General features: G+C 44.8%; 2 protein-coding genes across 5 annotated transcripts; both read right to left on the bottom strand.

Moving 5' to 3' along the window:
* Window positions 1-220: 220 nt before the first annotated feature.
* Window positions 221-4,027, bottom strand: Exo5 (exonuclease 5). 3 transcript variants are annotated; one of them, XM_005083919.4, is made up of 2 exons: window positions 3,472-4,027; window positions 221-1,591 (listed from the first exon to the last, which is right to left on the bottom strand). In XM_005083919.4, exon 2 carries the CDS (start codon window positions 1,576-1,578, stop codon window positions 490-492), a length of 1,089 nt encoding a protein of 362 aa, XP_005083976.1. In that variant the 5' UTR covers window positions 1,579-1,591; window positions 3,472-4,027; the 3' UTR covers window positions 221-489. The 3 variants fall into 3 exon arrangements, with proteins under 3 accessions (XP_005083976.1, XP_012978914.1, XP_012978913.1); XM_013123460.3 differs by having other exon boundaries at window positions 221-1,607; window positions 3,781-4,027; XM_013123459.3 differs by having other exon boundaries at window positions 221-1,607; window positions 3,472-4,026.
* Window positions 4,028-5,977: 1,950 nt separating this feature from the next.
* LOC101836931 (zinc finger protein 69 homolog) lies at window positions 5,978-21,532 on the bottom strand. Of its 2 annotated transcripts, XM_021235153.2 has the most exons (7): window positions 21,276-21,532; window positions 18,764-18,897; window positions 16,884-16,969; window positions 11,662-11,788; window positions 10,803-10,898; window positions 7,179-7,337; window positions 5,978-6,941 (listed from the first exon to the last, which is right to left on the bottom strand). In XM_021235153.2, exons 2-7 carry the CDS (start codon window positions 18,870-18,872, stop codon window positions 6,223-6,225), a joined length of 1,296 nt encoding a protein of 431 aa, XP_021090812.1. In that variant the 5' UTR covers window positions 18,873-18,897; window positions 21,276-21,532; the 3' UTR covers window positions 5,978-6,222. The 2 variants fall into 2 exon arrangements, with proteins under 2 accessions (XP_021090812.1, XP_005083975.2); XM_005083918.4 differs by having other exon boundaries at window positions 5,978-7,337.
* Window positions 21,533-22,310: the final 778 nt, after the last annotated feature.

Below are 22,310 nucleotides of genomic sequence, written 5' to 3'. Positions count from 1 at the left end.
CAGATACAGTTTGTCTACATGCCAGAAGAGGGCGTGCACCAGATTGAATTGTAGATGGTTGTGAGCCACCATGTGGTTGCTGGGAATTGAACTCAGGTCCTCTGGAAGAGCAGTCAGTGCTCTTAACCTCTGAGCCATCTCTCCAGCCCCCAGTGGTCATCTTTAAAGGACTGAGATTGGCATATTCACAAACATCAATTCAACATCAATTGGACAGTTCTAGAGAGCATTTCATTTTTATTATAAAAAATGTAAAAGAAAATCCATCAAAAATAAAAAACATCAAAAGTCAAATAATTTTCTTGAGAAAACAGTGATGACTGAGGGAGCCCTTTGCTGCAGACACGATGTACATCTGTCTTCTTTGCATTTCATCTCAAAGCTCCAATCCCAAATCTCTCCATTCCTGATCCACGAACGCCAAGCTGAGACTGACCCTTTAACACAAGTATATTTCAAACATCTCTCAAAGTGCAACTTCCATTCATTTCAACTTCTTGGCTTTGGGCCCCTCCTCCACTCACAGATGTCTGCATAGTCACAGGTGCGACACTTCCATGCCTCTTCTACATCAACACCTCGAGGATCTCGGTGGCCCATCCAGTAGGCCACATAATGGCGCACCGTGCTTTTCACTTCTTCCTCTTCAAAGGCTACAATCTCTGTGCCCAATACAGAGGCAGTCTCTTGATGGACATACTCGAGTTTTAGGCTATCAATAGCTGGGAGATCAGACAGTGTAAGAGACAAGAAAACCAGTTCCATGAGGTCACTCAAAGATCTCACAGAGAACCCTCCTTGTCGGGCATGCCTCAGCACTGGAGGCCCCAGTGGCTGGTCTAGACACAACTGTGTATGATGGATTAGGCTTGCAGGAGTCACTTTCCCTTGCACCATGGCATCAAAGATATATTTATATAGACTAACTTGGAAATAGTCTTTCTTTTTCTGAGCCGACAGAGGAAGCACTGGGCGCCTTCGTGTCTTGAGTTCGGCCAGCTCCAGTTCCCCCTTGGATGTGTAGTGCAACTCATCAATCACTCCAACAAGAAATATGCCCTCTACTTCCCCAAACACAGGAAACTCTCTGATGCGCCCTTCTGACTGCAGGGTAGGAATCATTGATAGTATGTTCAGAAACTTAACTGCCCAAGCATCTTCTTTAGTGGCTATGGGGACAGTCACAAGATCATGAAGTTCTAGTTCTTTTGCTAGATGGATGCTAGCACCAGTGTCCAAAACGGATGCCTTCTCAGGTGTCAAAAAACCAGGAAGTTCCTTTCCATACACCATTTGCAATTCACACCAGTTCTGAGTACACAGGTCAGTGACATATAAGTATTTCAAATGGAATCTCTCCATGGGCGACAAGACATCCGATCCATTTTTCCAATTCTGCAAGCTAATAGGTTTGCCATCCTTCCCATGGAGTTCAGAAGAAGGGCCAGGCTTGCTAAGTGAAGCGGTTGATTCTTTGGCATCTTCCAGGTCCAGAAACTCTACCAACTCTGAGTCACTCAAGTCTGAGAACCCCGAGGCTTCTGCTGATGCTGTCTCCTCTTCCCCAGTCTCAGCCATGGTACGTTCTAGACTGAACAAGGAGGAACCTAGATAATGTACCAAACATTATCAAAGACTTGCAAATTCCCGAGACCAACAGAATCATAGCTGCTGACTGAATTCAGGGCCTCATACATGCTGGGCAAGTGTACTACTCCTAAACTACAACCCCAGCCCTAAGAATCCAATTCACTTATGACTAATTAGTAGTTACAAAGAGTTACACACGGGTACGCTTTAGAAAATGGCTCTTTGTATTTACTGTCCGTCTATCCATGTCTATTTTTTGTTTTCACTTCTACAGAGAGAGTCCTGGTCATTGCACAAGTTAATTAAATGAGGTGCCATTGAGAGTAGAACTATTTTAGTTTTATTTATGGATCTGCCGCTAACATACCGTGCATGGCTTTAGGCAAATCTTACTTTTCTTGGCCTTGATTCCATTAAGGTTTCCCTATTTTACTTTGAAACTCTACAGATGTGGAATATTATTTCACTACCTTTAATAACTATAGGTCTTGAGATATATTAATGATGAAGAAAATCTCTTAGTGAGTTTTATCTTATCCTTACTAGCCATTTGTGGCAGGGCATGCCCATATTCCCTGCACTTGGGAGATTGGAAGAAGGAGGCATCAGAGTTCAAGGTCTCATAGCTACATAGCTGAGCTGTATCTGAGTCCTGCTTGGGCTACATTAGACCATATCTCAAAACAATAGCAAAAAAGAAAACACACACATAAAAAATACCCGATGACCTTATAAATAATCTTCTTTATACAGACTTCTGTTAGCCACTACACTGGTGCTTGTCACTAACATTTTTCCCCCTCTCAGTAAGGAATTAGCTTATGATGAAAGGGCCTATTAGCACAATTAAAAATATAAAAATTAGTATACTTAGACAGACATGAGCTTCACATTCACTTAAAAGAAAACAATTCACACTGATGATTCACATTGAAGTACAATTTATACTCAACTGTACAGCCTAGGCATCCCCCCACCCCCACAGGGTTTCTCTGTAGGCCTGGCTATCCTGGAATTCACTCTGTAGACCAGACTGGCCACAAACCCGCAAGAGATCCGCCTGCCTCTGCCTCCTCAGTGCTGGGACTACAGGAGTGCACCACCACCACCCAGCCAGCCTAGACATTCTTATGCTGCTAAAAAAAAGGTCAGAAAGGAATATGACAATGTACTGCTGACACATGGTGACTGTCAACATCATCTGATGCCTAGCATTTTCAGATATACCATAGATTTGTTACAAAGCTACTATAGCATCCATCAAATGCCTCATTTTATTGACTTTCTTTTTGGACTTCTGACTTCTTTTTGAGGTGAGAATTGAGACAGTGTTTATAGTCCTGGCTGTCCTAGAACTCGCTCTGTGGAACAGGTTGACCGCAAACTCAGGAATCCTCCTGCCTGTCTTTATGAGATTAACAGCATGTGCCACTACTGCCCGGCTTACTTCTGACTTTTTAAAAAAATACATAAATGTCTATTAATATCTACATTAAATATTTATATGGGAACATATATGTTTTAAAAGTGCATATGTATAGCTAAAAAATTAATAGGTGAAAAAGAATGAGATGTTCAGAAAATACCAGGTCAGTATCAAGAGACCACAGGTTTTTAATCTAATCCTGAAAAATCCAGTAGAATTTGCTAGCATGCTGTTTGTTTCTTGAATAATCTTGGGCACATTAGAAAAAAGAATTCTGATGCTACTGGCACGTCTTTAAAATGTAGAATTCGTAGCATAATCCTTCTATGTTTGCTCAGCTAAAGTACAGTACACATAAATGTGGCTTTCCTTCCCCTTTCACATGAATCGGTTAGTCTTTGTATCTATTCGCTCAGGTAAATGGCAACTTTAGGAGAACAGGATCTCACACTCACCTGGGCTTTGGCTGATTTCCCTCGTCAGGAAAGGGCGTGAATTAAAATGGCAAAGAGAGTGAAGATGAGTATGGCCTTGCTATGATTAAAGGGGAACTTCTGTTCCTTTTTACCTGGCCACGCCCTCACATTACGATGTTACACTGGAGAGGCAGCTGTCTATCATAACTCCTCCCAGCACAGGCCTCTTCAGGGCAAGGTCTCCATAACTTCTCATTCCGCAGAAGGGCTACTTGATGCAATCCCCGAACTTGGCGCTCAGTTCCGCCCTCCAGGTTCCCAGCTGCAGCCCGAAGTCAGAGGCCGTACCTGGCTGATGGGTTGCGGCCGCCTGCCACTGCCTTTATCCTCCGCGTCCTGACTCGTTCCAGTGCTTTCCACTCAGCCCCCAGCCCCCCCCCCCCGGTCCTCCTGGTGTGCTACATGCAAGCTCAAGTGTACTGAGCCCACGCGCCAGCACTCGGATCGGCCCGGGATCAAAATGCGCAAAACACCTACAGACCTGTACCTCAGCAATGGACCACGGTCCCAGAACTCCTGGTAGCGGTTCGAGGACCGCCCCTTTCCAGAGACCCCGCCCCCGATCTCGCGAGACTAGGGCTGAGCGGGCATCTAAACCCTGGTGCACTTATACATGCTTTAGTGCCTAGTGTTATTTAGCCCGGAAGAATCTAGTTGTACCGTCCGAGTCTCTTGCGACCACCAGCCCGATGAGGGGAAGGTCTCGGCGGTCACCTTGCTGGCTGTCCCCAGTACAGCTGGTTTCTTGGATCCCGGATCCGGATCTTAGCATCTGGCACCAGCTTTCCCAGCTTAAGGAAGAATTACAAACCCAAGCTTCACAGACGCTGGCACTCCTCTTGGATTTCTTTCATCCTTTTTTGGCCTCCAATTGGGATACTGCAGCCTCTGCTTTTTCGGTGCTGGGATTACAGGCATTGTGCATCTATGCCCAGATTCTTTCTTTCTCAAGTTTTTTTTTTTTTTTTTTTTTTAATGTCTGGTTTGTGTGTATGGATGTTTTGCCCGCAGTTTGCGCCACGTGCCTGCTTGGTGCCCATAGAAGCCAGAAAAGGGGGTCAGGTCTCCTGGAACTAGAGTTGGAGAAGGTTTGAGAGCCAGAAACAAACTCAGGCCCTCTGCAAGAGCAGCTAGTGCTGTTAACCTCTGAGCCATCTCCAGCCTCGGTTTATATTTTTGAGAAATACTTTCCAGCCCATGGTGACCCACACCTAAAATCTCAGCACTGGGATTTTAGACTTGACTGTAACTCCAAAAGGATAAGGCCTGGCTGTTTAGTTCTTTTAGTAAATTCAGTCAAGAAGTCAAGGGTTCATCAGAAACACAGGTTTGTTTTTTGTTTCAATTTAAATATCACCACAGAGGCCACAAGAGGGTATTGATCCACTGGAACTGGAGTTACAGACAGTTGTGAGCTGCCATGTGGGTGCTTGGAATTGAACCTGGGTACTCAGGAAGAGCAGCCAGTGCTCTTAACCGCTGAGCCATCTCTTCAGCCCCAAAAGTGTTTTTTTGTTTTGTTTTGTTTGTTTTTTAACAGGGTTTCTCTGTAGCTTTGGAGCCTGCCCTGGAACTCACTCTGTAGACCAGGCTGGTCTCAAGCTCACAGAGATCCATCTGCCTCTGCCTCCTGTGTGTCACCACTGCCCAGTAGGATGGATATATATATTATTTTCTGATCTGTGGAAGGATGAATGGATGCCAAAGAACTTGGGCAGAAAGAAAAAAAAGAGGAAATTGCACAGATGGGGACTAAAACCAACGATATTGGGCAGTTGGCAATCATTCAATGAAACACTACACTCAGTGTGGCAGGAGCAAAGATAAAAGAGGGACAGTTTTGTGCCTTTTCCTTTGGCACTGTTGGAGCAGTGGATCCAGAGAAATTAATTTTCTGGAATCTCGTGCTAGAGGAAAGGAAATGCGGAAGCACCATGCTATCCAGAGGACTTGTCTCCCAGGAGACTTCACATGCTCCTTACAACTTGTCAGACCACTCCGCAGCAAACGCAGCTGCATAAACAACATGTGGTAGCCCACATTTGTAATCCCTGACCATTCTTAACTACATAAGTTTGAGGCCAGCCTCAGGGAAGAAAGACTGTTTCAAAAAGGGAAATAAGAGTTGATGATGTTGCTTAGTAGGTATTATGCATTATGTCCTAGATTTAATTCAGTATTGTAAATCAATAAATTCTTCAAAGGAGCACAGGTGTTTTAAAAAGCTGGTATAAGAAGTTTGGAGAAAAGATACTCAAAACTGTGACTGGAGTAAAATGACATGGGCAATACTTTTAAATTAGTGTGTGCGCATTAGCACGCATGGAGATCAAAGAATAGCATGTGAATGGTAGCTCTCTCCTACCTCATGTATCCCAAGGGTCAAAATCAGGTAGGTTACCATGCTTCATGGAAAGTGCCTTTACCTACGGAGGCGCCTCCCCAGCCCAGGTAGTCCCCAAATACTAATCTGTAAACCAATGAGTCCATCAAGAAATAATTTATTAATCTACCATGAAATGAGAAAAAATAATTGTGAATTTTTCATAATGCTGAATTTATCATTTTGCAAAAAATGTCAGACAATAGTAATCAATGTAGTGTTTTTTTTTTACACTATTGGCAAAATCAAAAGTTGCCATTGTTACCAGTTTCTCAAATTTGAGTCCTGAAATTTTAAAGCTTAGAATCACCAATTTGTCTTTTGTTCTCATGCCCTGTATCATTTTTTTAAACATTATCTTGAAAAGAGTTCCTCTTGTGTATTTTATAGTGTCGGCTCAGAGATGAATTATAGCTGAAGGACTTTCCACATTCATTACATTCATAAGGTTTTTCCCCTGTGTGATGTCTCTGGTGTTTCTTAAAGGATGAGTCGTGTCTGTAGGCTTTCCCACAGCGGCTACATTCATACGCTCTCACTCCCGTATGGACAGTTTTATGGTTGCTTAGGTGTATCCTCTGCCTAAAGGCTTTCCCACATTCCTTACATTTGTAGGGTCTCTCCCCAGTGTGGATTCGCTGGTGATGTGTGAGATATGCCCTGTGACTAAACGTTTTACAGCACGACGTGCACGCATAGGGCTTCTCCCCGGTGTGTATTCTTACGTGTTCACTAAGGTGCCTAATCTGTCGGAAAGTTTTCCCACACTCATTGCAGCTAAAGGGTTTCTCTCCAGAATGCGTCCTCAAATGTTGGACCAAGCTGATGTTCTGGCTGAAGGCTTTCTGACATTTGTCACAGACGAATGGTTTCTCTCCAGTGTGAATCCTATGATGCTGGTTGAGCGATGAGCGATGCCGGAAGGCTTTGCCGCACTCCTCACATTCGAAGGGTTTCTCACCAGTGTGGATTCTCTGGTGTGTGTTAAGCGATGCGCTCTGACTAAAGGCCCTTCCACACTCCTTACATCGGAAGGGCTTCTCCCCAGTGTGAATTCTCATGTGCTCTGTAAGGTGAATGGGCTGTTTGAACATTTTTTCACATATATTACATCCATACATTCTGGCTCCTATGCAGCTCATTGGATCATCAGTTGAATCTAACTTATATTTGTTCCTCCTCCTACCTGGGTTGTATCTATGGTGCCTCTGTTCTAAAATAACATTGGAACCCTCAAGGTTTTCCCCAAATTTGTTTGCTTCTTGGCATCCCTTTTTGTGGGTCAAAACAGCTTGCCTCCCACCTTTTCCACGGGTTTCCTGGTGCCCTTCTAGTGTATCACCATAGCTGGAGGCTTTCTTCAATGTAGAACAAATGATGTCATCCTCTATGAACCTTTCCATCACGATGCCATGACAGAACTTAGGGGGAATGGCACTCTCTGCAGTTGTCTCCTTGGTTTCTGAAAGACATGAAGAAAAAAAAAGGAATATGAATAACTCATTCATTAAGCTTTGCAAAACAAACAAACAAAAAAACAACTGGGGCTGAGAGATGACTGCTCTTTCAGAGGTTCTAAGTTCAATTCCCAGCAACCACATGGTGGCTCACAATCATCTGTAATGAGCTCAGTTTCCTTCTGGTGTGCATGAAAACAGAACACTCATATACATGAAATATATGAATAAATAAATATTTTTAAAAGGCAACCACTGTGCTACAGAATAGAGATTTAGGTAACAGTACAGAAAACAGCATGGGATTTTTACTCTATAGTTATACAGCCTGGCCAGGCAATAAGAAACGAAATTAAGAAATAGAGAACAGGGCATGTAAACTAGTGCTTGTCTAGTTTACATGAAACTCTGGGTTACAGTAAAAACTAGACGAGATAGCAATATGTCTGAAATCCCGTCACTTGAGAAGTGGAAGTAGAAGCAGAAGTCCAAAACTAACTTGAGATACATGAGACCCTATCTCAAAAATAAACAATAAATTAAAAATAAACAGAGAATAGGTTGTTTACATCTATTTTTTTGTTTTGTTTTTTGACACAGGGTTTCTCTGTGGCTTTGTAGGCTATCCTGGGACTAGCTCTTGTAGACCAGGCTGGTCTCGAACTCACAGATATCCACTTGCCTCTGTCCTTTGTGTGCCTCTCTGTTTTAGCCTTTTTTTTTTTTTTTTTGAGACAGGGCCTAACACAGCCAAAGATGCATCTGAACTCCTGCTTCTCCTGCCTCTACATGTCAAATGCTAGCCATGCATCACATATATGGCTTAGTTGTGTTCTAAGAACACTAAAAAATGGCATTGAAGGACCATGCCTTCTGGGATATGGCTTTAAACTGACAGCTGCTTTTGAAAACAGGTTAAAAAGATGTTACACACACACCAGCAGCAGCACAGAGTCACCGGTTCAGAACACAGGGTCTTAAGGGAGAGTACTCACAAGAACAGGATGCTACCATTAACTAATAGTCAGAGTTCCTATGTCCTTGGGTTTAGTTCTGTTCTTACAAGAAACCCGGAATGGCTGTTGCTGCTGTGTCTGAGGTAAATGTCCCTTAAAATTCTGACTAGTTGTTTTAGTTTTTAAATATTATTTAATTTTTTTGAGACTCAAAATACAGGTGGGAAGATTAATTATAATAATTATAATGCATACAATACATGTATGAGTCAAAAAACTCAATTTTTTTCCAAAAAATTCTGGCTAGTTTTCCTACTTAGTAATCTACTACCCCATTACTAATATTTCAGGTGGCATGTTTGTATTCATAGAAGGTTTAATTTCCTGTAAGTTGTTTTTTGTTTTTGTTTTTCAAAACAGGGCTTCTCTGTGTAGCTCTGACTGTCCTGGAACTCACTCTGTAGATTAGGCTGGCCTGGAACTCAGAGTTCTGCCTGCTTCTGCCTCCCAAGCACTGGCATTAAAGGTGTGTGCCACCATAGAGACAGTAACACAGTCTAAGTTTACCAGGACCTTGGCTCTGGTTCTGAGGACATGACAGGGAGCGGGCATCTGTGTACCCCACTCCAAAGCTGAGGGAAGAGAAAGCAAGGCTGAACTTTGAATTTGGAAGTTTGCTTGCTATTTCACTGAATTAAATACTTGGATTTTTGTTTGTTTGTTTGTTTGTTTGTTTGTTTTTAAAGGCAGGTCTCAAGTACCCCAGGCTGGCCTCATTCCTCCTATACACGCACGAGTATGACCTTAGGACCTGGTCCTCCTGCCCCCACTCTAGGACTGCAGTTATGTACCATGGTGGCTGGCTAATGATTATTTAAAAACCCTTACAGGGTCACCTCTAAGAGTCCATCAAGAAACTAACAACACTCACAGCAGCTTCCCTCTTTTTCTCTGGTTGCTTGCTTTGTGATCCTGGCATGTGCCGGCAGCCTCCTGCCCCCGCAGCCTGGATTAGTCTCATCATCGTCAATGTGGATGATAAAACCCAGGAGAATGTGCAATTATCATTTATAACAGGGTAAAATAAAGTGCCTGACTACTTTAGATCACTATGAATATTAATTCTGAAACAGGCTGTGATGGCTCTTGCCTAGAATCTCAAAACTCAGCAAACTGAGGCAGAAGGATCACCTTGAGTTTGAGGCCAGCCTGGGCTACATAGTAATAATATACTATTCCAAATTGTCCAAAACATTGAATATAAGTTTTAAAATGTCAAAATAGAAATGTTCAAAGTAGCCAGGCGGTGGTGGTGCAGCACATCTTTAATCCCGGTACTTGGGAGGCAGAGGCAGGTGGATCTCTGTGAGTTCAAGGCCAGTCTAGTCTTCAAAGAGAGTTCCAGGAGAGTCTCCAAAAACTACAGAAAAACCCTGTCTAGAAAAACCAAAAAAAAAAAAAAAAAAAAAAAAAAAAAAGAAGAAGAAAAGAAATGTTAAAGTGTTACTACTTAGCAGCAATAAACAAGATATAATTCTAAAAATATATCATCTACAGTAGCAAGTGCAGGATCTCATGATATATCTGACACAGGACATGTAATGTGTCTATGACCTTTATTTTTTGAGGCAGTCTCACATAAACCAGGCTGGCTTTGAATTCCTGACCCTTCTGCCACTACCTCCTAAATTTCACATTGGCAGTTAAACAGATGCTGAGGTCAACATACACATGCACATCTCTCTCTCCGTACATAGGCAAGTAACCTCTAAGACAGCTGGTTGAGGCAGCACTGCTGGGTCACGGGGTAGGTACGCCTTCCTTTGACTAGGGCACACCAACTGGCCTTCCAATCAATTCCACTGTTTTGCATTCCAGTCAGCTTCGGAGTTCTCAGAACTCAGCATTTTTGCCAACACTTTAACATTACTGTATGGTTTCTTTAACTCTCCTGATTATGTGTGAGAGAAAGAGGTCAGAGGACAGCATTCAGGAAGTCAGTTCTCTCCTTTCCCATTGTGGCTTCCAGGGGTCACATTCAGGGTTTTAGTCATGGCAGCAAGGACCTTTGCCTGCCGCGCTGTCTGGTCAGCCCTCTTATGAAGTTGTTTTGAAGAAAATTATATACGTGAGTTGAAAGAGAAACTGCAGCTGAGACCATAAAGCAATAGTGGGAAAGGGGAAAATAAAAGCAAAAGAGAAAAGGATTTGTAGAACATAATGTGGCACTGGAAAAAGACCCGTTTTCGAGAGACAGCAAACGTTTACCACCCATTTCATGTCAGCGACTTTCCTGTTCTGTGAGGGGATCAGATTTAACTCTAGTGCAGGCAAGACTTCTCTCCCTTCTAACTGCAGAGACTCCCACAAAGGCTTGGAGAGGAAAGGAATGATGGGGGAGGGGTGAAACGAGACTGAGTACAGGTCCTGCCAGTGCCCTGAGCCTTCCCCACAGCCTAGGAAGACCTGCACTCTGGCCTACCTACCCACAGGGCTCATCTACCCTGGTCTCACCGAGCATGGGGTCCTCTGGGCCTTGACTCTCTGCCATCCACGGTCCTTCTCCTTTCTCCAACTGGGAGATCACACTAGGCTTGGAAAGTTGATATCCTGCTCAGAGTTAGAGAAGAATTATGATGTTGATGTGCTGTTTGAGAACCGCCCCAGAGTTCAGGTCTAGCATTTGCTACTCAGGGTTCTGATACCCAACAGGGTCACAGTTCTCTTTTCTAGCTCTACCAAATAAAGCTGTCCCTTAAAGAAGTCATATCAGATATGCCCTAGCATGGTCTTCAAAGGAACAAGTGATCTCTAATACAGAACCCACAGCCAAAACCCAGTGAACCCATGACATCAACAGTTTAGCAGCCTTGGCTCTCTTATAACGGGCAGGTTTGTGGAGGCCAGCTGGCATGATGGCTAATTTTTAATTGTTCACTTGACACAAACTTTAACCACCTGAGAGGATTCTTTTTTTTTTTAATTTTTTGATGTGTAATTTTTAAAGCTTGTTTTATGGATCCTTTTGTGGATTTCCTGAGAAGGCTCTTAATTGAAGAACTGTTTAAATCACGCTGGTGTGGAAAGCTGCCTTAATTGAGGAGAGAAGACCTCGATCCGCTGTGGGGGCACCCTTCCCCAGTCTGGAGATTTGGACTATGTTAGCATAGAGACAGCTGGCTGAGAGCAAGCAAACAAAGCTGTATTCTAGCCTTTGCTCTTTATTGTAGATGCGATGCTTAAGTTTGTGCCTCAGCTTCCCCAAAACAGTGGACTGGAGCTAAAACTATGAGACAAATAAACCTTTGCTTTTTGTGGGGGGATTTTTATCACAGCGACAGAAAGGAAAGGAGAACGGCTGATTGGTCCTTACCTACTGACACCAGGTTTCTGTAATTCTCCAGCATCACCTCCCGGTACAAATCCCGGAATGCAGGAGCCAGTTGCCCCCACTCCTCCGGGGATAAGTCCACAGCTACGTCCTTGAAAGTCAACGGTTCCTAGAATATCAAACAGGCAGTGCGAGTCAGTCCACCCCAGTCAAAACCTAAGGAGCTCCAGCACTATCCTAAGTTCAGAGAGAACACACCAGTTTCCCCAGGAGCAGCCAGTGGGTCTGTCTAGATTTTCTAGAGACTGCTATAGATGACTAAGTATACGGGACAGAAAAAAAATCGGAAAAAGTGAGAAAGCCAGCGGAGAGTCGAGGTGATCTTTTCTCTGGGGTGCGGTGAAAGCAGTGGACGTATTGTTTGGCAGGAGGCACTGACACAGGGGGGGGGGGCTTGTGGGAGTGTGAGGGGAGAGTACTCTAGAATAGGCCTCAGAACCAGGACAGCATGGGCGAGGCGGCTTTGTGACAAGGGGGAAGAGAAGAGCAGGGCGGGGGGGGGGGGGGCAAGGAAGGAGGTGCTTTTGCCTTAGCACGCACTGCCCCTAACACCCACACATTCTTTTATTTCTCTTATGTGAGTCACCCATCCGCAGGCTGAAGGGCATCTGGGCATCTTCTTGCTATGAGTGCAGCAATAAGCACGGATGTGCAGGTGTCTCTGCAGCGGAACAGAGTCCTCTGAGTGTGTCCCCAGAAGGGATATGAGGCGGTCACATGGAAGTATTTTGTTGACTGTTTGAGAAACCTCCACACTGACTTCCATAATAGCTGTACTCACTGACAGCCCACAGGCAGTGAGTAAGGGTTCCTTTCCCTGCATCCTCACCCGCATCTGCTGCCTCTTTTCTTGATGACAGCCATTCTGACTGCGGTGAGATGGAATCTCAAAGTCGCTTGTCTGTCTTGTTTTGGCTTTTAAGATTTACTTATGTGTATGAGTCTTTTGCTCACATGTGTGCCTGGTGCACGGGGTGGCTAGAATAGAGCATTGGATCCCAGGACCTGGAGATACAGATGGTTATGAGCCACTATGTGGGCACTGGGGACTGAACCCAGGCCTTTTGCAAGAGCAGCAAATGCCACTGTCATTTAAGGCTGACTGGACTGACAAAAACAAGGTCAGGCTAGCTGGGTTTCCAGGAATGCATCACCATGGGACTTTTAAAAAAAGAAGCCAAAAGTCATTATAAGACAAAAATGGAACAACAAGAAAGTATTCAGTCCAAAAGAAGGTGATAGAAGATGAACCAAGTAACAAACACAAACAGGACAAAGGACGAAATACGGCAGAAGCAACCACGTCAATGACAAGCTGTGTAAGCGGACTAAATATATGAGGTCACACTGTAGTCCATGTAGGAAATACGGGAAAGCGGCTCTGTGCAAACCACGGTGGAGAAACTGGAGAGCCAGTTAACCAAAATGAACTGCAGGCAAAGGCTCACTGCTACACTAGAGCAGCGCTCTAAACCTGCGGGTCTCCACCCTTTCTAGCGGGCCGCAAAGCAGATTTCTCACATGTCAGATATTTACATTATGATTCTAACAGCAGCAAAATTACAGGTGTGAAGTAGGGTTGGGGTCACTACAACATGAGGAAGTGTATTAAAGGGTCGCAGCATTAGGAAGGTTGAGAACCACTGGTTTAGAAGGATACTTCACACAAGACTGAGTAGGTTTGGGCTGGGATGGCTATAAATCAGTATGCTATTTCATAATGCTAAGAAGGTCTGTTTAAGGAAACAGCCCAAGGCCAGGCATAGTGGTGCACGCCTTTAATTCTAGCACTCAGGAGGCAGAGGCAGGCAGTCTCTGTGAGTTTGAGGCCAGCCTGATCTACATAGTGAGTTCTACGACACCGAGGGAAGTGTACAGAGACCCTGTCTCAAAATACAACAACAGAAAAGACAATGCGTTTCTGATCAGAGAAACTTCAAAGAAAGCAAAACTGATTTCCCTCAAGCCCAAACTTCAATAGAACCTATTTTCTTTCAAATAAATACTAATTGCTAGTAAACAAAACTGTCAGAACTAAAGAGACAGACAGACAAAACAAAACAAAACAAAAATCCAAAACCAACAGACTCAATATCTTCTTCTAAAGGGCCAGTAAATAAAAATGCATCAAGGAGAGGGGCTGGACGATAGCTCAGCTGGTGAAATGCTTGCCTGGCATGCTCGAAGCCCTGGGTTCAATTCTCAGATATGTATAAACTGAATGACAGCACACACCTATAACACTAGGGCTTGGGAGGTGAAGGCAGGAGGGTCAGAAATAAAGGTTATAAAGAGTTCTACACAGTGAGTTTAAGGCCAGCTTGGGCTACATGAGACCCTATCTCAAAAAGAAAACTAAAAACATGAAGGATACAAAAGGTTTGAATCACACTATAAGTGGTTTAAGCTAACGCTTCACAACTACAAAATTCACCTTTTAAAACTTAAAAAGAAAAAAGTCTAGAAATAAACTTTTTTGAGGGAGGTTCTAGACAGGGTTTCTCTGTAACTTTGGAGTCTGTCCTGGAACTTGCTCTGTAGACGAAGCTGGCCTCAAACTCAGAGATCTGCCCGATTCTGCTTCCTGAGTGCTGGGATTAAAGGCATGCATCACCACAACCGGGCCTAGAAATAAACTTTTAAAAACACTTGTAGAGTTGAATGCAGTTGTAAGACAGAATATGTAAATTTCCTGTACTCTCTTCAGGGGGTGAAACTGAGCACGGGGTGGAAAGGGGCTGGGGCCGGAGGAAACTTCCTTCCACAATGGAATGTTCTATTTATTAGTTTGCTTTCACAGTTTGAGAATGTCAAAATAGGAGCACTTTTTAATATCATCCATTTTACTACTTAAATGTCTGTTTTATAGTATGTGTATGAATGTTTTGTCTGAATACACACGTGTACAAAGAAACCCTGCAGAAGCCAGAAGAGGATCCCCTGGAACTGGAGTTATAGACAGTTGCCACTCACCCAAAGGGTGCTGGGAATCCAACCCAGATCCTCTGGAAGAGCAGCAAATGCTCTGAATGGCTGAGCCATCGCTCTAGCCCTTGTCTGTCTGTCTGTCTGTCTGAGACATGGTCCTACTATGTAGCCAAGGCTATTTTCAAACTTTAATCATACATGCATCTATATTTTCTTACAGGTCACTTGTACTTCAAATCTTAATAAAAATGCAACCCATTCCCGGTGTTGAGAACCTAGGCTTTTAAGTTTTTTTATTTCATTTATTATTTATATATATTAGGGAAGTGCCACAAAATGCTTGTGGAGGTGTTTGCCTTCCATCACATAGATCCCCGGGACAGAACTCACATTATCTGTCAGGTTTTCCACCAAGCACCTATATTTGATAAGCCATCTTGTGGGCCCATTGAGGATGCAATTTTTGATAATTGTAAAGCGATTCCAAGTACGTGGAACATAAAGCTAAGCTAATACTAGGCAACTGAACCATTAGTGCTGCTGCTCCTGGGACACTAACTGTCTTCCAATGAAAGATGCCTTTCAACCCTAGAACAAAGATAACAGCAGTTAAGCTGCTTGGTTGAGAAAATTGAGTTATAAAACACTCAACTTTTTAAAGTGCCCTAGAGTACTGAACAAGACAAAATAAGTCTGAGCCACTGAATTTTGCATCTCATATTATTTTCATTTAAAATTCTTCTGTTTCCAAAAAACTCTCTTTAAAAAAAAAGGTTTGGGTTTTTTTGTTTGTTTGTTTGTTGTTTTTTTTTCAGACAGGGTTTCTCTGTGTATCCCCAGCTGTCCTGGAGCTCGCTCTGTAGACCAGGCTGTTCTTGAACTCAATTATCTGCCTGCCCCTGCCTCCCTAGTGCTGGAATTAAGGCATGCACCACCATGCTCAGATTACAGGCAATCTTGAGGGGCCCAACATGCAAGGCTCATACTCAGGTCCTCTGCAAGAGCATGCATAGTCTTAATCACTAAGCCATCCCTCTAGCCTCCAACAATCTCCCAGTAATTATTTCTGTTTTTTTTTTTAAGATTTGTTTGTCTACTGTGTGTGTGTGTGGGTGTGTGCGCGCACCTTAGTGTGTGTGTGTGTGTGTGTGTGTGTGTGTGTGTGTGTGTGTATGTATGTATGTATGTATGTATGTATGTATGTATACTATGTACATGCAGGTGCCCATGAGGCCAGAGGTGTTGGATCCCCCTGGAGCTGAAGTTATAGGAGGTTAGGAGCTTTGTGATGTGGGTTCTAGGAATCAAACCTGGGTCCTCTGTAGGAGCAGCAAATGCCTGACCACTAAGTCATCTTTCCAGCCCCTGTATTTCTTTGTACCTATTCTAGATTTTCCTTCTGTCTCAACCAAATTTCTACCAGGCAGTGATAACATACTTCTGACACAATTCCCTAAAAGGTTCTGGATTCTCTCTCCTTTGCTACCTACCTGTAAAAGGTGTGGGCTGTGTGGCCTGACCACTTTTTTTTTCTATTCACCTTTCCTGTGGCTGTTTTTAATGCTATAACAGTGGCCACAGTCATATACACAGATCACCTTGGGCCACAGTCATATACACAGATCACCTTGGGACGTCATTCTCACTCACACATTATTTATGTTAGAAACTGCTTTTCTAATCTGTTGTTGCATGTATGTACGCGTGTGTAGTATATGTTCATACATGCAGTGTGTGCACCTGTGTTTGCCCAGGTAGAACATGAGGGTGTCGGGCGGCCTCCTCCATTACTCTTTGCCGTATTCAAACCTCAAACTTGTGTTTATTTAGTTGGGCTGGCAAACGGCAAGCCCCAGGGATCCCCTTATCTCTACCCCCGCAACACTGGGGTTACAAGCACACCCAGATTGTCATACCGAGGCTGGGATCTGAACTCAGGTCTTCACCATGTGCAGCAAGCACTCCTGTCCAACAAGCCCTTTCTCCAATACACTGATTATTTTACTGATGTTTATCTTAGATGCCAGTGATTCTGTCAATTTGGAACTGGAAATGGAACAGTATTGCCTCCTTTGCTTTCTACCCTGAAATTAGGACAATGTTGATTTCTGACACTGCCACCACAGAAGTCTAATTTTTTTATGTATCAGTACCTTGTATGTAACTCCCCAGATTGAATTATTGGTCTCAACCGGCTTCCACTTCTCAAAAAGGCAGTTCAGATCCCTAAAAACTAAGAATGAATGTCAAGCAAATGAGAGGAAACTTCAACACACCTGGGATTCTGTGGCAAGGATGCTAGGAGTCACACCTTCTGATAAGCTTTCTTGTTGGCTCCCATCAGTATCATGGGATATTGGAGCTGTAGAAGGAGAAAAATCATGAGGTGTATAACTTCCCACATCACCAAATAGAAAAACTGACCCCTGCCCCACTGGCCGGGACTCCTTCCCCACACACTCACAAAGCATGCAGCCCTGGCTGGCCTGGAACTCAGAGGCCTGCCTACCTCTGCCTCCTGAGCACTGGGGCTTAGGCTTTCCACACCACACTGGCTTTTCTTTTTAGACGGGGTCTCACTCTGTCACTCAGGCTGGCCTCAGCCACACACTCAGCTTGGCACCACATTCTTAACCTTGATTAGACTGAACATTCCACACTATTATAGTTCACTCTGTGACTCACTCCTTAAGGAACAAATTTTTTCTATCCTTTCTCCAAAGCAAAAAACAAAAAAAATAAAAAAATAAAAAAATAAAAACAAACACTAATACACTCTTCTAGACCTGATTCAGTGGTATCTCCTTTGGGGAAATGTTTCTTTGTTTGTTTGTTTTTTGTTTTTTTGAGATAGGGTTTCTCTGTAGTTTTGGAGCCTGTACTAGAACTCACTTTGAAGACCAGGCTGGCCTTGAACTCACAGAGATCCACCTGTCTCTGCCTCCTGAGTGCTGGGATTAAACGTGTGTGCCACCACTGTCCAGCAAGGAATGTCTTAGCACATGCCATCAGAAGACAACTTCCTGACCATTGTCTGCCAAAGAACTTTTTAAAGGCTATTAATTTTATCTCTATGAATCTACCTCACCGATTAATAATAAGCATTCAAGAAAGTTATTCGACGGGCGGTGGTGGTGCACGCCTTTAATCCCAGCACTTGAGAGGCAGAGGCAGGCGGATCTCTGTGAGTTCGAGGCCGGGCTGGACCCACAGCCTCCAAAACAATACAGAGAAACCCTGTCTTGTAAAAACCAAAAGAAAAAGAAAAAAAAAAAAGAAAGTTATTCATGCCAGGCATGAATAATTAGAAGTGGCACACACCTCCAATCCCTGCACTCAGGAGGTGGAAGCAGTAGGGTACAGAGTTCAAGATCAGCCTCTGCTACAGAGCAAGTTGGAGGCCAGGCTGGGCTACTCATAAGACACTGACAAAACACCACTACCCACAACAAAGAGAGGTAATTATTCATTTTTCCCCCCATCCCTCAGCTAGGACATTACAAACAAAAGAACCAAGGGTGTCAGTTAGGAGGCCTGGGCAGTCTTTGGGGCCTCTGGTAGTGGAACAGTATTTATCTCTAGTGTATGAATGGACTTTGGGAGCCCGCTCCACATAGAGGGATACTCTCAGCCTAGACACAAGGGGGAGGGCCTAGGTCCTGCTCCAAATGATGTGACAGACTTTGATGACCCCCCCCATGGAAGGCCTCACCCTCCTTGGGGAGTTGGTGGGGGAGGGGAATGGGAAGATGGGAGCGAGAGGGAACTAGGATTGATATGTAAAATAAGATTGTTTCTAATTTAAATAAAAAACCCTGGGGGGGGAACAAAAATAAACAAAATAAAACACTTAAAAGATTAAAAAAAAACCAACCCCATCCCCCAAAAACAACAAAACATTTGGCTGGACACCAAGCATTATGGCTATGAATGAAGAGATCACTGGGGTGGGAGGATCCTGTGGCCGATCTTCCTGCTGTATATTGTATTTGGGAAATGTAAGTGGTGCATAGTAAAAGTCACTAGGAACTAGAGGGCAGCTCAGCATTTCCTTCACAAATATCCTTTGGCCCAAAACCAAGCACAAACCCCAAACAGAGCTTCTCATCCTCAAAGGACTACCCCTTCCTTCTCCCACCTTCATCCCAGGTCTCACCGTCTCCTTCAAGCATTTTCGTCACATCCTCCCACGGGGATGCCCCCGCCTTGGACTTCACGCAGGTGCTGGCCTCACTGGACAGGGTGATCAGGAGCTGCTGAGGCATGATGGCGCCACAGTTTGTAGAGAGCCTGTAACACCAGAGACCATCATGACCTGAGGAGAGCCCTCTGTCTCTCTCCCTCTCTCTCCCTCCCTCCCTCCCCCCTCTCCTTTTCTTTTTGGTTTTTGAGACAGGGTTTCTTTGTGTAGCTCTGGCTGCCCTGGAATTCATTCTATAGATCAGGTGGGCCTCGAACTCAACAGAGATCCATCTGTCTCAGCCTCCTGAGTTCTGGGATTAAAGGTTTGTGCGCCACTATACCTGGCTGTACTAAAAAACAAAACAAAACAAACTTCATTTATTCATTTACTTGTTTGTGTTTTTGCCACGGGGTGCCCAGGTGGAGGTCACCGGGTAACTTATGGGAGTCCATTTTCTCCTTCCACCACGTGGGCCACAGGGACTGGACCAGGTTGCAAGGCTTGGCGGGTGCCCTTCCCTCCTGATTTGTACACTCCGAGGATCAAAAGGCAGAAAGGCAACAGCCACCTGGGCAGTGGTGGCCACGTTGTTAATCCTGGCCGTGAATTCCGAGGCCAGCCAGGTCTACAGAGAGTTACAAGACAGCCAGGGCTGTTACACAGAGAAACCATGTTTTCAAAAAAAGGGAGGAAGATGGGGTGGGAATATAAATTCCTTGTATAATAGAACAAAAATCAGAATTTATATTACCATCCCAAAGAAAAATGGCCAACAAATAAAACAAACAAAAAACAAAAAAAAAGGAGGAAGGAAAGAAATAGGAAGGTGTGATCAGAGCACCTATCATAGAGCCAGAAGTCCAGAAATGGATTTATAACTACAAAAGGGCCTATAAGATTTGGCATTGAGGCTGAAATAACAGTGTCCTGGATACAGAAGCACCCTTCAACTCCAAACACACAGATACACAGACATACAAATGTCTGCACACCCTGACCTGACTTCCCGCCTCGTAAGCTACATGCTCCTTCTGCCTGCTTACATATTTGGAGTCTAGAAAGAATCTTCGATGTCAGAACCCAGAGCAGTACAAAGAGCTCGAAAGCATTTCAAGCCTGAGCTTCAGTCTCCCCATCTATAAAATGTGGACGGTAATTATGCTGCACAGGGATGCAGTGTTGAGATAATGTTAAGCCTACAGCAAACTCTGAGTTAATAATCTAAACCTTTTCATTTAAAGCATTATCTTAAAATTTATGTGTGCTTATTTATGGGGGGTGGAGGGGTGGAGGTCACATGTCAACTTTTGAGAGTCGGTTCTCTCCTTCCACCAGAACAGAACTCAGGGAATCAGACCTGGCTGCAAAAGCCTTTACTGGCTGAGCCATCTTCGCTAGTTCCAAGGCATCATCTTTAAAGCTATTTTAAAAAACAATTAGAATTCTGAATTTAAAGTTCAGCTTGAGTATCTCGGTTGATAAAACAATCCTTATCGCTGCATTTTGGGCATGAGCAAGCAACAGCGAACAACAGACAGCATCACTCACCCAAGACGCCCAGCAGCTGGTGAAAAGAATCCTCGTTTCAAAAATAATTAAAACTGACAGAGAGGTACGTGCTCCCACGGAACTCGAATGGAGGAAATAGAGTATGTCAAGTACAACCAGAAACACTTCAGAACTGATGGTAGCAGCACAATTGGAAACAACCCAAGCCCATCATGTGCATCGCCCATTCATCGATGAGTAGTTGCTGTTACCGCGACTGCAACACGAATAAAAAAAGACCCAGTGACAGATACTGGGGTTCGATCTTCAAGCCGAACATCAAAAAAGCAAAGCTACCGGCCACTGCCTCTCAGTTCTAGCTCAGGCTGAAAGGGTTGATCCACTCATGGGCTCTTCACCAAGTCTCGAACTGCTGCCTCTCCTCAGTGTGCCTCGAGAACGAATCCTCTCTGAGACCTTGCTTCTGTTTTATGTACTTCCCTAATGTTGGGATTAAAGGTGTGAGCTATAGTTCTCTTTTAGACTGATTCACTCTTGTGTAGATCTGGGTGGCCTTGGACTCACAGAGATCCGCTGTCTCTTAATCCCGAGTCCTAGGACTAAATGTGTGCCACCACCTGTTTCTGACTGCTGGGATTAAAGGCATGTGCTTGGTTTCTAAGGCTTGTGGCTAACTTTGCTTTCTGAATTCTCAGTCAAGCTTTAATAAATCATATTAAAGGAGACCAGGTCCAGTGACTCTGAGAGCCCAAAAGCAGCTCCATCCACTGGGGGAGGTGGCAGTTCTTTGAAGTTTGGGGGAGGGGAAGAAAAGGTGAACTACTGAGTGTCCAAAGAGCCCGGAGCCGGAATATGTAAAAAAGTCTGGGTACTAAGTGCAGAAACTTTTGGCTGTTCCTTCCAAAAACGCTGACAATCACAGAAGCTTGCTGGAACCCATCGTCCGAGCCAGCCACCCCGACCTGCTCTTACTCACCGGAGGCTCTCTGGAGCAGCCCCGGGTGGCTCGGATCCGTTCCCCACGGCGCCTAGCGTGCACCGAAGCTTCTGTGGGGACGCAGGGCACCGTCGGCCTCGGGGCTGGACCCTGGCTTCTCCCGCTTCTCACCCGCTGCACCCGGGAGCGAGGCTCGGCGCTGACGGACGTTCTGCCCGAGCACCTCCTGCCCCAGCCGAGGACGCCTGGCGCGGGCTGCGGTTCAGATGCCACAGCGCTACTGTCTCACCCCGCCCCTCCGGCCCCGCCGCGACCGGGCGCCTCCACCCGGGACCCGCCCACCTCACGCCGCCCGCGCCGGCGCCCTGCCCGTGGCTCCGCCCTCCCGGGTGCCGCGCGATCCCGGAAGCCGGAAGCAGCCGGTGACTGCCAGACCCAGGGGCGGTGCCCAGCGGAGCCACCGGCGTCTGCTCTGGGTCTCCCGGGCCGGGTGGTCCGGCAGGTTTTCCTGGGGAAGCCGCCTCTCCGTCATTCTTTCATTCTTCTTCCGGCTTCAGGATGCAGCCTTAAATAGCACGCAGTTCCTGCCTCCTCTTAACCTCATCCTGGTGAAATCGATAAGCAGAAAAATAAATAGACGACAACCCAAATGGCAACAGGGGCTTAGAAAACAATAAACTTAAAAACAAAATTCCGGGATATGTATTTTTAATGTCCCTAAAGGCATGTATTAGTTTGCTAAGGCTGCCCTAAAAAAATAAAACACCGCACACCGGGTGGCTTAAACAAAAGGAATGTTTTCTCACGGTCCTGGAGGCCAAGGTCCCTTTCTTCCCATAGTCTCACGGGGTGTCTCCTGTGTGCCCGCAGCTGGGGGGAGCGCCTGGTGTCTCTGTGACCCAATCACCTCTTAAAAGTCGCCAGTCCGACTGGATTAGCCTTCCTCGGTGCCTCGTTTTAACTTACCTCTTTAAAGGTTCGGCCAACATTGGAGAAAACTGAACCCATCTTAAGATATCTAAGAGATGGTGAGATAGCAGAGGCTCACCAGAGCAAAAACTGGAAAGGCGGTAT

This window comes from Mesocricetus auratus, unplaced genomic scaffold (genome assembly GCF_017639785.1).
Source record: "Mesocricetus auratus isolate SY011 unplaced genomic scaffold, BCM_Maur_2.0 Super-Scaffold_100014, whole genome shotgun sequence".
In the NCBI taxonomy this organism is placed as follows: Eukaryota; Metazoa; Chordata; class Mammalia; order Rodentia; family Cricetidae; genus Mesocricetus; species Mesocricetus auratus.
This window is presented reverse-complemented; position numbering and strand designations above follow the sequence as displayed.